The following is a 17,106-nucleotide window of genomic DNA, read 5'->3' on the forward strand; positions in this document are numbered from 1 at the left end:
TATTACATTTGAACCTAAATTTAAAATTCTGAACTTATATATGCTTCAGGGGACTATTAGTTCATAACGAAAGAAATAAAAACATGAAGAGACTCATCGATGTGTATTAATCTCTAGCTAGCTAATAGATACTAAACAATTATTTTGTGTCTCAGACAATTGAATGAGACACAAATTTTCTTATTAGTAAGAGGTTGGGCTTTAATAGCATTAGTGCCGTTGATGGTAACAATTACTACTAATTAATTGGATGTAGTAGTATAGTAGTGTGGCTTAGACGACACACGACATCTAATAATTCATTTTCAAAGTATGTGAACCAGTTTTGGCATTCATTTTCAAAAAGTGGCTGAGATGCTTTATTCATGTCCATTGTCCAGTTTGGAGTGGAGGGTCCATAATATCTAACATGTCCCAAATATCAACATGATCACATGATTCCAATGGGATTTCAATTATCCCATCATCTTGCAGCACCCTTGTCAACTCAAGATAATTATTAGGCTCCTCATTGAATTGGAATATCCAATCCATATCTACAATATTTGGACTTGAAATGATCTCAACTTGGCTCAAGTTGGAGAGACTAGATGAAGAAGCATTAATATTATAGGAGGAAGAGCAAGATCTTTTTGCTTCTTCTTTCTCATGAATTATCGTATTGGCATGTGACAATACTGAAGTTGATGAAGGTGAATTATAGGCACATGATGAATCATCTAACTTTGCTTCACTGTGTATGAGTTGTCGTTTCTTCAAATGTGTATTCCATACATTTTTAATCTCGTTATCTGTTCTTCCAGGCAAATGAGAAGCAATTTTTGACCACCTGAAATGAATTAGAGGGATGTATTAGCTAATAAGTTATATTGATTGATAATATATATGTTGAAAGTTAAAAGTCGATCGAGCCTACTTGTTTCCAAAAGATTGGTGCAATTTGATGATAGTGTCCTCTTCTTGAGGGGTGAAATTTCCTCGCTTGAGGTCAGGTCTTAAGTAATTAATCCACCTCAAACGACAACTCTTTCCGCACCTCAGTAATCCTACAAAAATCAACAAACACGTATAGTACGTAATTAATTAATTAATTAGTATTGAAGCATGTAATATACCAACATGTTTATTTATATTATTAGGTAATAATTAAATTGAAATGAAAGAATATAAAGATCGAATTACCAGCTTGTTTAGGGAGGGATCGCCAATTTTGGTGACCATGCTTCTGAATGAAAGTTATGAGACGGAGATCTTCTTCACAACTCCATGCTCCCTTCTTCACCTTACTCTTATCACAGCATGCTGCTCTCCCTTTTCCCATCGATCGATCAATGTTTCTCTCTTTTTTATATTTATATGATCTTCTCCTTATATATATACAATACATCACAACATTATATATGATAATATTGTTTGGTTGGGGTGGGGTCTACATATATCGATATATCTCACACTTGTAACTTGGACATATATACATGCATGGTATTAATTTCTATGCGACAAGTAGCTACCAATTTATTTTCTAACTCAAACTAATTCTTTTTAATATACGTTAAAGAATTTTAATTAAATAGGACCACAACCAATACTCACTAAACAATTTACAATAAACTATATATATAGACATTCTTATACATATATCATTTTCCAATTAAGTATATATCATCCCACTTTCGGTTCAACTTCGATACTTTTCTACCAAAAAAAAAAAAGTTTCAACTTCGATACATTATTTTGACAGTAGAAAGATGCAATGCTATAATTGTAGGACTAATTAAGAACATACTAATAAGGTCGTTTGGTAGCTGGTGTTTTTCTAGTAATATAGAAAGAGCTAGAGATTAGTTATGATGAGGCAATTTATATATTATTTTATGTAAAATTTATTTATAAAATAATAAATAAATTCTCTCGTAACTTATATATAAATGTGAGTATTTAAATGAAAATCCAACGACATTAAATAGCGTGCGTACATACATATGTCAAAACTCAAAAAGGACAAATTACAGCAGATATGGGGTAAAACTTACCCGCACCGGGTGTATACACCAATTTAATATATGCATGCCATGTGTTTAAATCTATAGTTCATTTTACTTAATCTTAATTAATTAACATGTGTTTTACTTCATTAAATCACATAATAATAAAAATTACATTAATATTAATTTGGTGTAAACAGCCGGTGCGGGTAAGTTTTTTCCGAGATATGGCCATTAATTAATCTTTATACTTTGAAATCCATATCATGATACCATGCAAAAGAAGAACACGTCATCTATATTTCATGTTGATTAGTAGATAAGTCTTCGTTACCTTACCTACCATTAGACCAAGATGAGTACACACCAATTATTAAATAAATAAATAATTTCAGCACATAAAGACTTTGAAGGTCGCACTTAATTAGTTTGGTAGGATTTCCATTTTCCCAGTGCATATATATATCCAATTTTGTTATTCTATATATTGACAGACCTAGTCCTCTACTTATTCCTTCAACAATTAACTGTTAAGCAGATTTTTTAACAACTTGTACCCTTTCTAACTTTTCCTGGATACCTTTTTTTTTTTGATGACAAGGGAAACCCGCAGCCGCTACCCTTTGGGTGCGCACAGGGTAAAACCCCCGCTCCTATGCAATAGCTCGCAACTTTTCCTGGATACCTTTAATTTATCATTTTTAACCAAAAATGGCAAAAAAATAAAAACATATACTAGTATATTATAGGAGGTAGACTAGTACTCCATTTATTTTGTAATTAGGTGTGCGCGCATGCGCCATGAGACATGCATTTCGACAAGTATAAGGAAAAAGGAGTATGTTGCATTCCCTCACATTTACATTATTATTATTATTATTATTATTATTATTGATTATTGAAGATGCAGTACTTTAATTTCTCTTGGAAACTTTTATATATATATTGTAGCCGGAGTATATATACACTAGGGTTGCTATTCATGATAATATATAGTCGATCGTTTAATTTTGTGTAATAAATTTAATAATACGTTGCAAGTTGTAGAGATTGAGTGTTAGTTACCGGTTTAGGTCACCAGCTTGCTGACATTAGTGCCTTTTCCATTGTTGTTATAATATATATATAAACACTACCTTCTTAAAATAAGATTCTATTTCCGTCCTAAACTAATTGTGTGACTAGAACATTACCACATGTGGGCTGTGGCAGAGTCCGAAATTTTATAAAAAGATTAGAAAATTTGTAAGTGTAATAATTTAATCTAATTTTAAAATTATACTACTTTTGACATGATGTTGAAAGCATCTCTTAAGTGAAAGTTTTTATATATATAAAACGATATTTTAGCTCTATGTATTTATGTAACATAATTTTTCAATGAATGTGAGCCATTTTGGTTGAGATGAAAGTCATTTAATGCATTTATAACCTAATATTATTGAAAACTTGCGACTGACTACTTTACGTTCTGGGTTAGTCATCTTCTGCTATAATATATATACAAAGCATTTGACCTTTTTTTGTCTTACCAAGTCTCTCGTAATAAGAAGTGATAGATTCTGAAAAATATTAAGTAATCTTTTTATATATTATAAGTAGATATGACGAGTGCATTATGCAAGTGTGTCTCACACAAATTAAAGCATCGCAGCAAAATGTCATGCTCTTGGCCTCTATATATACAGTAATATAATTGCAAATTTAAAGAATATAGAATTGGAGGGTACGTGTCACAATATGTAATTTTAGTTAGGTGGGTGTTTGACAAAAGGAATTTCAAATTTTTCATACACGCACCAATCTTATGCTGCCCGGCCACATTCATTCTTTAAAGTATATATATTGTTTGTATAAATAACAACTAGTATATTTTTTTTTATTTCAATTATTTAAAGATATATTTGTCTTATACATCCAAAATCATGCATGCTCCTCAATTGTTTTCTTCACTACTCAACTGTACTAGTAGCTAGGCTTTCATATATATATATATATGTATGACCTTTGACGAGAGCCACCACTACTGCTAATATTTACACCAAATATTCATGATCATGTAAATTTACCACATACCTATATTAATTATTTAAGCATGGTTAAATATATGTTGAACGTCTATATATGTATAAAAACTTGTCATTTTATGAGGAAGTTGTAATTGTGTAGCCTGCAGAGTATATATGATGAAGTTAAAATCAAAGAAATTTTATAAGTGTACGGTTTCCAATCAAAATTGTTGTATTTTGACTAATGTGCTCATATGCTTAAAACTCCAATGCCTAGTGCCCAAACACTTGTCTTTTATTGCCTTCACACTCACCTACTACTTAGTTCTGCCAAATCACCACGGAATATAAATAAATTATATTCCAATTTAATCATATACAAATCAGACATAAAAAATAAGTATATAAATACCTTAAGTCGACGAAGATTGACATATGATTTTGATTCATTACTTGTAGATGCAATTTCTTTACAAATACCTCAACATATTTCCCATCTTGTTGGATCGTCCATAGCTTCTGTGCATCTTTTGAATTCCATTTTTGAATGATTTGTTGCATCCCAAATCTTGAGTAAGACTCAAAAAAAAATCGAGGATCATCAGATTTTGTTGCATGCAAATGTATATCTCTAGTTATCCTTTTTTATGAAGATTGTTTATCAAGATTTGAATGTATATATTGATTTTACTGAAATATTTCAAAATTGTGATTGAAAAATATGAAATAATGGGAAAATCAGGAAAAAATATACAAATACATAAAAAAAAATTGATGGAGGTTAACTTATTTGGGTATGCACCATTAGGAGAGAGAATCTGAAATTTTCAAATTTTAAATTTTAATATAGTTGATTGATTTAAGAGAATATGAGAGATTTTAGGAGATAATTTAGTGGGTTAGATAACAGAGAGTGTGTTTTGATTTATATAAAAGGTGAAAGAAGAGACTTACTCGTTTTGATACAAATGTAAAAACATAGGAACCCACCTTATAACCATTTTTGTCAACTATAATTGTAATTTATAATTAAATTAAATTGTAGTTTTGAAGCATAATTAATTATTACTATATGTTAAATTTGGTTATGTAATTTTTCCTACCATTATCTTTTTTCCCCTTTGAAATATAAACTTTTTCCTTTGTCTTCGGGCCGAAAGTCCATTTTGGGTAGCAAACCCACATTTTCCTAAAAGTCATTCCTACTATACAGACTTGAACCCCAATTAATATAGTTCGGTACAAGTACAAAATAAACAATTATGTGATAAAAGGGATGTAAAAGTTTGGTCTGATCTGAGGCGTTTAGTCAAATTTCAAAGCTACAAAACTTACTCATGACAAATTTTATATCAAAATATTTAACGTTATCATAGTTAAATAATGGGAAAATTGTATAAAATAGCAAATTATTAATTCAAATTAAATGTTATAACCACAGTTTGATTTAATTGTAACACGTAGCAAACAATTGTAATTCGCCTCTCTCCCTAGGTTTCTCACTTGCCACTCTCGCCGGTCTCTTTCTCACCTCTCTCGCTTTTATACAAATACAAATATTTGTATTTGTATAAATCGAGAGAAAACTGTATATACAAATACGAATACATATATTTTCGTCATATACAGTTATAATTATATAAATACAGATCTTTCCCTGCCCAGTTCTCTTTTGCCTTTCTTTCTTTCTCGCTTTATACAAACACAAATTATACAAATTACAATGTATAATCTGTGTTATATAAAGCGAGAGAGAGAGATTTGATATACAAATATTTTATTTCAACTCAATTGTATACAAATTCAAATTTTTATGCAGATATACAAACACATAAAATTGAATTGAGAGGTTGCCAGAGATTTATACAAACAAGAGGTTGTTAGCGATTTATACAAATGGTCTGCCAACGAAATTATACAAATTTGAAGCACCTGCCAGCGAGTTATACAATCTGATGGTCCATAGCAAACATACAAATATGATTTTTATGTTTGCTATATGTGAAAGTTGCTCAAAAAAAAAAAAAAAATTACGCGGTTAAGCAAACTTATACTACTTAATTACTCATCATAGTTATAGTTTGCTATAATTACCACTCGCAACTAACATTATACATTAATTATGTGGGCTGACTTCGAGTTTGTATAATTAGTCATTTGTATATGTATAATTCGCAACTAACCATTCTTGTTTGATTTGTATTTATATACGATTGTTTGTATTTGTATATGACGATGATGGCCTTTGTTTTTTCAGTTTTGTCATCATATACATTCAATCTTTTTGTATGTAGCTTTTTAAAGTTTGTATAAATGTGTGGTTTTTGGATTTTGTATAATATAATTTATATAATGTAATTTGTATAATATATTTTATATAATTGTTTAAAGTTCATACGTTTATGTTTGTATCAATTCGTTATTTCAAGTTTTATTATATTTGTATAATTCCAGACTTTATATTACCCAATTATACAAAAACAGGTGAATTATACAACGTACCTGCGAATTATACAAATTATTGTCCTCTCTCCTCCCTCTTCCAATCTCGCTCTCCTCTATCCTCTCTCCTCCCTCTCCTAATCTCACTTGCCTCTCTCCTCCCTTTCCCAATCTCCCTCGTCAGAATATACAAATACATATGTATAATATACAATTATCTAACCGATATACATATACAATTCACCTCTCTCCCACTCTCTGCCCTCTCGCTCGCCTCTCTCCTCCCTTTCCTAATCACGCTCGCTTCTGTCATCCCTCTCCCAATCTCGCTCGCCTCTCCCCTCCCTCTCCCAATCTTACTCGCCCCTCTCCTCCCTTTCCCAATATCTCTCGCCAGAATATACAAATACATATGTATAATATACAATTATCTAACTGATATACATATATACAATTCACTTCTCTCCCACTCTCTGCCCTCTCTCGCTTGCCTCTCTCCTCCCTCTCCCAGTCTCGCTCGTCACTCTCCTCCCTATAACATGTAACTACGAATCTGAATTAGCAAACTATAGCTATAGAGTGTAATTAGGCTATTTATGAGTGACTATATGCGAAAGTTCCTAAAAAAAAACAAGAAAAATTAGTTGGGCCTTAACCTCCTTAGAGATCGAATACTAATAGAGTTCTTTTTTTTTGGGAAAATTGTGCATAATGGCAAACTATTATTTGAAAATAAATTACTGTTTCATTTATTTCCTTGAGTAGCTACAGTTTCGCATATCTTGCTACTGATGGGTCCCACAAATTAAAAAAAACGGAAGTCTATTCCTTTATACAATTCACTTCATCTCTTCCCTCTCTCCCATACCCTTCAATTTCTCCTAAATTCTCTCCAGAAAATCAGTTTGAATTTCAAATCTTCACTACTACGCTCTCAATTGCAATTTCAAAAATTTCAGGTACCGCCAAAACCTCTAAATCAATTATTTTTTTTCAATTTTTTCCATGTTTCTTAAACTTTCATATGAAATCATAATCCATACAAATTTTTCACTTATACAATGGATGAACATTTTCCTTGGGTCTAACTCAGAATTTTGGAGAGGTTGCCAGCTCAATTGCCAAATCCAAATAAATTAAAGATATCATATCCAAATTTAAGAATGACCCAATCAAATTGGGTGAAATTAGTGCAAAATCAAAGCAATCTGAAATTGTTGAGGGAGGTGAGAAAGATCAGTACGATGCTAGTTCAAGTAAGAAGAGGAAAGGAAAAACAATTGTATATTAGCCATTAGGTTAATATACAAACTTATTGTATAAAGCAATTGCATATTAGAATTGTTTCTGGCTCATTGGAGCAAGATGGACATGAAGAAGTTTAGGTATTTGTATAATATTAATTTGTATATTACGATTGTATATTAATCTTATATTTTCTCTGTAAATTTTTGCCATATATCTGTTTGTTTATACAGATATGTACATCCATTAGGTTTAATATACAAACTTATTGTATAAATAACAGTAGTTATTATAACAATTTTACCATATATACAATATCAACAATTATACAATTTTAATGTTTTGTATAATATATAATATACATATAAAATATGTTTATGTTATATTTAGATAAAATTATGTTATACAGAATGAATATATGTACTTTTTTATATGTTTATTTATACAGATCTGTATTTTTTTAGCCATTAGGTTTAATATACAACCTTTCTCCATTAATAGAAGTACAATAATCTCACTATATATACAATATAAACTATTATACAATTGAAATGTGTTGTATAATGTATAATCTTATTTATAAAACTTGTATAAAATAAATTGAATTAAATCTTATTTTATACAATTCAGTAATTGTATTTGTGTCATATTTATACACAGTAAGTCATACTTATGTATATTTGAATAAAACTGTATATGTATTATTTTTTAGGGTGTTAAATTTCTAGGCAAACTTGTACCCAGTTACAATGGAGTCACTACTGATGAAGAAGTCGTAGAAGGAAAGAGATCTTTTTGCATGAGTTTAGCAATTGCCTTCCTTTTTTGTAATAGAATTTACAGTCTTTTATTAAATTTATTTAGAAAATAAAATTGTATATAGCTTCGAATGAATCCTGAAATATACAGATACTCCATAGCAAACATAAAATTTGATATGGAGCGCAATTATGCAAACTATAGTTATAAGATACAAATATGATTTTTATGTTTGCTATATGTGAAAGTTGTCCTTTTTTAAAAAAAAGACTCCCACAGCCCGCTATATACCCTTTAAGTACACATTGGGAAAATAATGCAGTAGTTTGCGATCGCATTAAACAAGTTTGATGTAGTGAGATCTCTCGACTGAGAACATTGACATGAAGGAATCAATCATTAACCTCTCTTATGAGATACCAAATGTTGCACTAAATTAATATCACACCCTTAACATGGATTTGATTGAATTGGAGCTAAACAATGAAAAAGTCGCAACAATATACTGTTCATTTTGATAAAAGAAGTCCATATTGAATGATCTATGATTCCTTCAAAACTTAACAATGTGAAGGAGAACATTTATTTGTCGAATAAATTATATACTACTCCAGTATATAACAAACATATTATTGTTAAAACACTTGGTGATTTGAATGTGGAATATTGAGTGAAATTTCCGAACGAAGGGTGCAGAGCGTGGCCCCTAATGATTGAACAATTCATATAGACACAAAAACAATTCCTGAAGAGAGACTTTGAGAGCAATACTTATAAAATAGAGACATTAAATAAAAATATAAGATTGAAAGTGGGATTAGAATAGTTTAATTTTTTCAAAGTGAGTGGTAGTGGGATCACATATATTTTGAATCATAAATGCTATGATCCATTAAATGCAAATCTTAAAGATAGGAGGAGTATTCAATTAATTAATTGATCCGTAGAGGTAATGGGAGAAGAAGTTTTTGTACCAAAAATTAGCTCTCACCATTTAATTTCTTGATTTATTGACACAACACAAGGAAGGTGAACCTGCATTATGCAACTCTCCATATGACTATTCAACCTTCAATAAACTCTATTTAATACTCCATTCAAAATAAAAATACTGATGTTCAATAGATACATAAAACGAGTGATTTTACGCAGTACTAATTAATGTTAAAAAAAATATATTCATATTCAAAGATGTAGACTAATGGTTAATGAAAAAAGCCTAATCGAGATATTATCGGATTTTATATTATAGTTATAGATAGATAAATGTGGTGGTGAAAAAAGGACACACCGACGATCCTTTTGTAAGTGTTCAACTTTCTGATCGTACATATTTGTCATCTTTTTTTCAACATTATATTGGGTGACCTCTACCAATTAATAAGTCCATTTAGTACTTTGTCTCGTTTTAATTGTTTGTAGTATTATTCATGCTTTTGTTATCTGTAATCATTTTTAAGCTTCTTAATATCAGTAATCCTAAGTCTCAAAGATCCAATAAAAACTTCTCCTATAATTATAAATCTGTTTTCAATTTTAGTAGATTTTTTCTCAACGAAAGCTGAAACGTCCACATAATGAAAAGTACAACATTAGATATTTTGTAGGAAAAATAAATAAATAAAAATGGCAATATATTGCAAGTGTGAAATATATTAGTTGGAATTCAAATACTCTACAATTCTAGTAGGGCTTAAGCTAACAGTAGCCATGGTGCAGCATCCGTGCATATACAAAGAGAGTCACATGTTTTTCTTTTCATTATAATTGAGGGAGTCATTTCAAGGGAAAGAATATATTGGGATATTTAACATGTTAAAAGTAAATTGAGGATATAAAATTGAAAAATTATTTGGGTGACTACTTTTTAATAAATAAATATTGATTTTTATAATTTATTTATTTATTTATTATTATTTATAGCAATAATATAATAAATTTGCACTATGTATTAAAAGTAAATTATGCATGCAACATAGATATATTAATAGTGTTTTAAAATATATTATGATTGTTTAGTAAAAAATTGATATAGTGTATTGTAATTTGTAAGTGTATTGAAATGTGTGATAAATTGTACTATTATCTATCATTAAACATGTATTATATGTGTTTTATCAATTATTTTATGTAATATATTATAAGTGTTAAGTGAGAAAAATATATTACTATAGATGAAAATATTTTCTAAATATAGTATACCTATGTTAAACTTATAATAACATGATGGATTAATAATAACCAAGTTACCATCAAATATTTAAAATTTATATATACACAGATTCACCCAAGATATTGGTAAGTAGGGGTGGACATCAATATTGGAAACTTTAAAACTCGAATCGAATCGAACTAATTTGGTTCTTTGATTTTTCGATTCAGTGTGGGTGTTGTTTTTTTAAAAGTTTGATTCTTCGGTTCGGTGTTTGGTGTAAGGGTCTCAAAATGTTGGTGCACCGAAGAACCAAACTTTTATTTAAAAAATTCAAAATTTTAAAAATAATAATTTTTTATATATATATATATACATATGGGCATTTTCTTAACTAAAAATAAAAAGTCAACTAACAATTAAATCATTCATGAACAAATCAAAATAGCAACAAATTTACAATTCCATAGTTAACTTCAAATATTAATCACCAAGAGGAACCCAAACATATTTTTATCAATGTGCATTATGTAAAGAAACTCGTCCTTATTTTTCTCGAGAAGTAGTTGGAGAAACAATGTTCTTGACAAAGACAAATATATTCTCTTTTATTTAGCATAAAGTGTTCCAGGGAGAGACACATCAATTCTTAACAAAGTTTTAAATTTTTAAGTATCTTACACTTTAATTTTATCTTCAATTTATTTATTTTTCGCATCGAAAAATCGATTTAAAAATATCAAATTAAATCGAATCGAATTGAATTAATTTGATATGAAATACGACCCATACTTTTCTAAAAATCAAAAAATCAAATCAAAATTTGATAAAATCGAACCGAAGAACCGATTGCAAGTATGAGTAATGGCCAATGGGTACATAATTGACAAAAAGAAAAGTCAGAAGTAGAGAGCCACACGCAAAACCAAGTCAAAGAGGGTTGAAGCGATTTGCAATATGCAACCCATGATCATCCACACGTGTTTTGAAATAGATCAAAATTAGCTGCCCATATTAACAACTTAATTTATTTATTTAACACAAAATAGAAAAGATTAGCGATTTATTTGAGACTTGAGGTAGGGGCTCGCAATTCTGTTTTTATTGAATTTTCGTTGTCTTGTTGATGTAGAAATTAGAATCATTAGTTTTGTGTACTATTAATTTAGTATGAATTTATAATGTCGTACTTAACCATTTTAATCGTCATAGATGTACGTCTAGATTATTAACAACCGATGTGATTTCTCTCTATTTAATAATAATTGTCCACTTTTAACTTGACACACCTCTTAAGAAATTATAAATAGAACGGTAATTTTACTATATCACACCTTGAATATAATAAATACAATATCTTGAAAAATGTAATGGGAAAATGACTATAATTAATGACAAGGGTAAATTAAGAACAAAGTGTAAAATTATTCATGTATTTCATAAAGTGGACAAGTATTGTTGAACATTTATTTTTAATATAATGGACAAACATTATTGGACGGAGGGGGTATAATTTATATGTGGTGAATTAACTTCTTCTTCCTTCATTTATTTTTATTTATTTTGGCATTCTAAAACTAGATTTTCAATATATATATATATATATATAAAATTATTCTTCTCTATTTTTTATTCTCATCATTAATAACTTATTTTTTAAAATCTAATACTAAACATCAAATAAAATACTCATATCAATTATTATTTCTGAAAGAACCAAAAAGTTCAAATTAAACCTATAAAATGAAAAAAGTAATATTTAAAAGCCTTAAATTGAGCTTCATCTTTCAACTTTTTAAAATACATGGACGTGAAGTAGTGTAATTAATGTACCGTTTATTAAGATTTTTTTGAATCCCAACGAAAATTACTTGGAACTCCCTAGATAAAAGTGTACGGACAATATATATATATATATATATATATATATATATATATGAAAAAAAAAATTTGCCAAAAAATTTGATCAGAATTTGGCAATAGTTTTTTTATGTTATTTTAACTTTTTAAATATTTTTACTCTTTTAATTTAATATATTTTAACTAAATATATATATATATACGGGTAATGCTAAATGACCAGAAAATTAGAAAGTCTATAATATCTTTTTTATTTTAAAGTAAACTATATTTTTCCCATTTTTAAGTTAAAAGGTATTAAAGTTAAAAGAGTAAAAATGTTCAAAAAGGTAAAATAACATAGATAAAATATCATTTTGATCAAATTCTAATCAAATTTTCTTGCAAAAAGGATTTTTCAATATATATACATATATAGGAAAAAGCCTTTTGACTATATATATTATATTAAAGGATAATAGCTTCCATGTCAATGTCTTTTTTCTTCGATTCCATTTTCCCTTTTGTTTTCCTGACAGTATAATGTCTCAATTATGGCCTAGTTGACTGAGTTTTTGGAGTTTTTGAAATTATTTTGTTAGGGAATGATTTATTCTTAAAAATGAAAATTTTCAGTATTAAATTTTATCGAGCTCATACACACATTAGTTTGGTGGTAAATGAAAAGATATAATCAAATTAGAGTAGTACATTTTAAAGATTTTGGACTTGTAAAAAGAAGAAAAACCAAAAAAGTTCTTATTGTTTTTATTTATGTGTCGTTTTTATTAAAAATATGTGTTTCTTAAAAGTATTTATCATTTAACAAAATCAATGCATAAATGAAATTATATTTTTCTATTTTATCCTTGAAAGTTATTAGAAGGTATTTGAATTGGGTTTAAAAGTTGGTAAAACATATTTTTAGTCATTTTTGACTTTTGAAGTGTTTGACAAATATAAAAATAATTTAAAATAAGTTAGGAAGTGTTTGATAAGGTTGAAATAACTTAAAATAAGTTAAAAATTAAAAGTTAAGTATTTTTTTTTTGACTTAAAAGTTATTTAAATTCAACTTAAAAGCTAAGTATATTTTTTTAAGTCAATCCAAATAGGCTATTAGTTGTGAATTAAGTAATTAATTTATGTTAATTGATTGATTGAAAAAATTAGAGTTGAAGAGAATAATTACTCATGGTGAGAAATAAATAAATAGAAAAGGAGAGAATAATAAAAAATAGATTGTAATTAATGAAAGGGAGAAAAGTGTTAAGGAAGAAAAATGTTTGCAATAAAAGCAGAGCTGGTGGGAAGAGTCGGAGTCCCATTTTAGCATTTATTGCCTCCATTACTGACGGTGACGGCCCTTTCCTTCCTTCCAAATCCCATTTATTACTAATCCACATAATGCCAATCAACAATTTTATTTATATTTATATTTATATTTATATAGGGGTGAGTAGTACTCTTATGAAAAGTTTTTATCAATCCAACTCTCAACTTCACTAAAACCCCCTTTTCCAACTCTGCCTTTCTTTCTTTTACTCTCTATCATATCAATATCAATATCAATGGCGGCTGAAGTTAGTTCTCTCGTTAGGATTATGAACGCTGCTACTGCTGCTGGTGGTGCCTCATTAAATGATTCATCACCCAATTTAATTACCATGGACTTGCTCGGAGGTTGCCGCTCCCTTGATTCTAAGGAATTAGACCTTGATTTGCAGGTTCCTTCTGGATGGGAAAAACGCCTCGACCTCAAGGTTAATATTAAACCCTAACCCTTTTTGTCTGTTTGTTTGTTTTAATTTCCGTGATTCGTTAAATCAGATTGCTTTGTTATAACTCACCTGATCCTGATTATCACACGATTGCAGTATTAATTGCGACGAACAATCAGCCTTTTTTTTGTTGTTGGCTGTGAAAATGATTCAACAACTGAGTTAGGCTTGGTTGAGAGATTTGATTTGAATATCTGTTCAATTAATTTTATTTTACATTCATTTGCACAACAGTCAGGAAAAGTATATTTACAGAGGTGCAATTCTTCATCAAAGACTTTGGAACAGAAGCAACAAACAGTTGGAAAGCTTCAAGACCTTAATTTCCCTCCTACATCAAAGCAACCGCTCAACCTCTTTGATGAACCAAACTTAGACCTAAAACTACTGCTTCCTTCTTCGCCATCATCATCAAGTTATCACAGTGTATGCACCCTGGAAAAAGTGAAATCTGCTCTAGAAAGGGCAGAGAAGGAAACAACCCGGAAGCGTTCAATATCCGTGTCAATGTCATCAAATTCCTCATCCTCAGTCAAGGATACAGAGATCAATCAAGAGCACATATCCTCTTCTTTCGCTGCTGGATGTCCTAGTTGCCTGCTTTATGTGCTAATTTCAAAGAACGATCCTAAATGCCCTCGTTGCCATACCATCGTTCCATTACCTGTAGCAATGAAAAAGCCTCGGATTGATCTCAACATATCCATATAACAAGATTGAAGAGCCAGCCAAGAAATCATTTTTATTTTTTCTTTGTAAAGATAGGAGAGAAGATATAATCTTGTAAGTTATAGAATAGTATATACATGAATGTTCCTTCTTTGGCAGAGTAGTAGTATATGAATTCCCTCTTAGCTTCGGCTTCCTCTGCCTTACCCACTCTCTTTTTCGAGGATAAATGCATGCGTACAGTCTTTTGGCAATATGCATATGTATGTATATTCGAGTCCTCAGCTCACGTTGCAATGGTGCGTGCTATTTAGGCAATGTTTCTGATGGCATAACAGTCAAGTCATGAATGGAGAATTGGTTGAATACCCTTTTTCATTCCTGATAATGTTGCCGATTATGAGAAACTGATTTGCCTATATCTGTTAACAAGTCTGGATTAATAATATGCTTGGCAATATTCCAGTGTAAATTTTCTTGTTTTATTGCTATAACATGAGAGAAAAAAAAAAAAATCGGCCTGGGTAGGGGTTCTTGTTATTCTCCCGTAAAAGTCGGTCTGGTCTGAGTTAGAATTTTGAATCTATACTAGAGGCCGGGTATGGACCGAACATATCGTAAAAGTTGATCGGAGTTAGAATTTATAATTTATACTAGAGAATAAGGTATGGCCCAAACATATAGTAATAGTTGATATGTGTTAGAATTTTGAGTTTATACTATTAGAGTACCAGGTATGGACCAAACTTATTGATCCTGAGTGGAGTAATAAGCAGTTGAGTGTACGATTGTTGTTGGACTTATCAAATTGGTGCGCTGGTAATTAATGTGAATTGTGGGTTATAAAAACGATGAAGTTTCTGTCATTAATCTACTACTCTAACCATTAATGCAACCAAAGAATGGGCCCTTTAGGCATTAATTGGTCAAATTTTTATTTGAAGACAAATTTAGAAATGCAATTCATATTCTTACAAATAACAATGAAACTATTATCACACATCTTTGCAATAAGTGTAAATATTTATTCACACCGAATAGTTGCTTTTTGTTTTTCTTGAGTTGTGACTTGTTCAAAAGATTTGGCTTTGTGGTTTTTTATTGACATTTGGTGACAAATTTATTACAATAGAATTCTAAATTAGCATGGCCTAAATTGGAGTAATATTGAAAGAGTTTTATTACTAACTTAAATAAGTAGTCCTATTTTACTTTAGTTTATTGAAAGAGAGTATAAATGCTGATGGAGATTTTATCAATGATATACCTTTCATACTTTAAATACAAATACCTAATTTCTTAGAAAGAGCCAAACTACTATTCCTTCAATTAAATTCGATATTAATTACTTTATTTGTGAATGTAGTTGCTTCTCATGAACGAATGAAGTAGTAACTTTCTTAAATGTCTTCCTTAATTGTTGAAATCAATATGAAAAAAAGAAGAAGTGAATATGCCAATAAAACAATGCTATTTAAATGGATAAATTTCTGATAGCAAGTTTTTTCTTTCTTTTTAAAAAGGGTTCTGACGACATTGAATCCTAAATTTTGAATATCAGATGGTTAAATAAAATATAAAATAAATTTTCAGTGCGTATGATATTTGTGGAAAAAGAAAAAAGAGTTGGAGTGTTAAAAAAGTTAAAGCATAATTATGAGTGGATGAAACTTAAAGTCAGAATACATAAATGGAGTTGCAATTGATGTGGGATAATAAAAGCATTCTGCTTCAAAAAAAATATTAAATGGGGGTATCCAACTACATTTAGAGCTGATGACTTAATTGCTTCTTTGGTTGAACTAATTAATTGACACATTTACTATTCTTTTTCAATTTTGCACCTAACTATCATTAAATACATTATATCAAATCTTACGTCTTTTAAAACCTCACACCTACTCCCTAACTTCTAATTTCTTATAATCTAAAATCTTTTCTCCTTTTTTTCATATTTTTCACATTTTATTTTTTCTTCTACTTTGTACAAATTGCTGCATTTATTGATTTATTTCCCAAATGAAATTTGGTCTTAGTTAAGCTAATCAGTCAAAAGTGTACTATTAAGTAGGCCGTGAATTTCTGCATTTATTATAATGGAGTAAATCCTAATGAATCTCTTTGACTTTTAAGAGTTTTAACATAAAAATACTTCTTCACTTTTTAGAGTTATCTTCATGAAGAATCTCATGATCATGACATCACCCTATTTTAATACTTTTATA

At 29.4% G+C, this 17,106-nt stretch overlaps 2 protein-coding genes across 2 annotated transcripts; one reads left to right on the forward strand and one right to left on the reverse strand.

The window, feature by feature from the left end:
• Window positions 1-363: 363 nt before the first annotated feature.
• Window positions 364-1,321, reverse strand: LOC125877678 (transcription factor MYB63-like). Its single transcript, XM_049558905.1, has 3 exons — window positions 1,183-1,321; window positions 917-1,046; window positions 364-829 (listed from the first exon to the last, which is right to left on the reverse strand). Exons 1-3 carry the CDS (start codon window positions 1,319-1,321, stop codon window positions 364-366), a joined length of 735 nt encoding a protein of 244 aa, XP_049414862.1.
• A 12,622-nt stretch (window positions 1,322-13,943) lies between these two features.
• On the forward strand, window positions 13,944-15,073 carry LOC125876570 (uncharacterized). Its single transcript, XM_049557782.1, has 2 exons — window positions 13,944-14,194; window positions 14,447-15,073. Exons 1-2 carry the CDS (start codon window positions 14,003-14,005, stop codon window positions 14,921-14,923), a joined length of 669 nt encoding a protein of 222 aa, XP_049413739.1. The 5' UTR covers window positions 13,944-14,002; the 3' UTR covers window positions 14,924-15,073.
• Window positions 15,074-17,106: the final 2,033 nt, after the last annotated feature.

Source organism: Solanum stenotomum, chromosome 9 (assembly GCF_019186545.1).
Source record: "Solanum stenotomum isolate F172 chromosome 9, ASM1918654v1, whole genome shotgun sequence".
NCBI classification, from domain to species: domain Eukaryota; kingdom Viridiplantae; phylum Streptophyta; class Magnoliopsida; order Solanales; family Solanaceae; genus Solanum; species Solanum stenotomum.

Coding starts and splice junctions, on each gene's coding strand:
- LOC125877678 (XM_049558905.1), bottom strand. CDS start 1,321: ATGGGAAAAGGGAGAGCAGCATGCTGTGATAAGAGTAAGGTGAAGAAG. Junction 1,047..1,182: donor ATCCCTCCCTAAACAAGCTG/GTAATTCGATCT, acceptor TGATTTTTGTAG/GATTACTGAGGTGCGGAAAG. Junction 830..916: donor CACCAATCTTTTGGAAACAA/GTAGGCTCGATC, acceptor AATTCATTTCAG/GTGGTCAAAAATTGCTTCTC.
- LOC125876570 (XM_049557782.1), top strand. CDS start 14,003: ATGGCGGCTGAAGTTAGTTCTCTCGTTAGGATTATGAACGCTGCTACT. Junction 14,195..14,446: donor AAAAACGCCTCGACCTCAAG/GTTAATATTAAA, acceptor TTTGCACAACAG/TCAGGAAAAGTATATTTACA.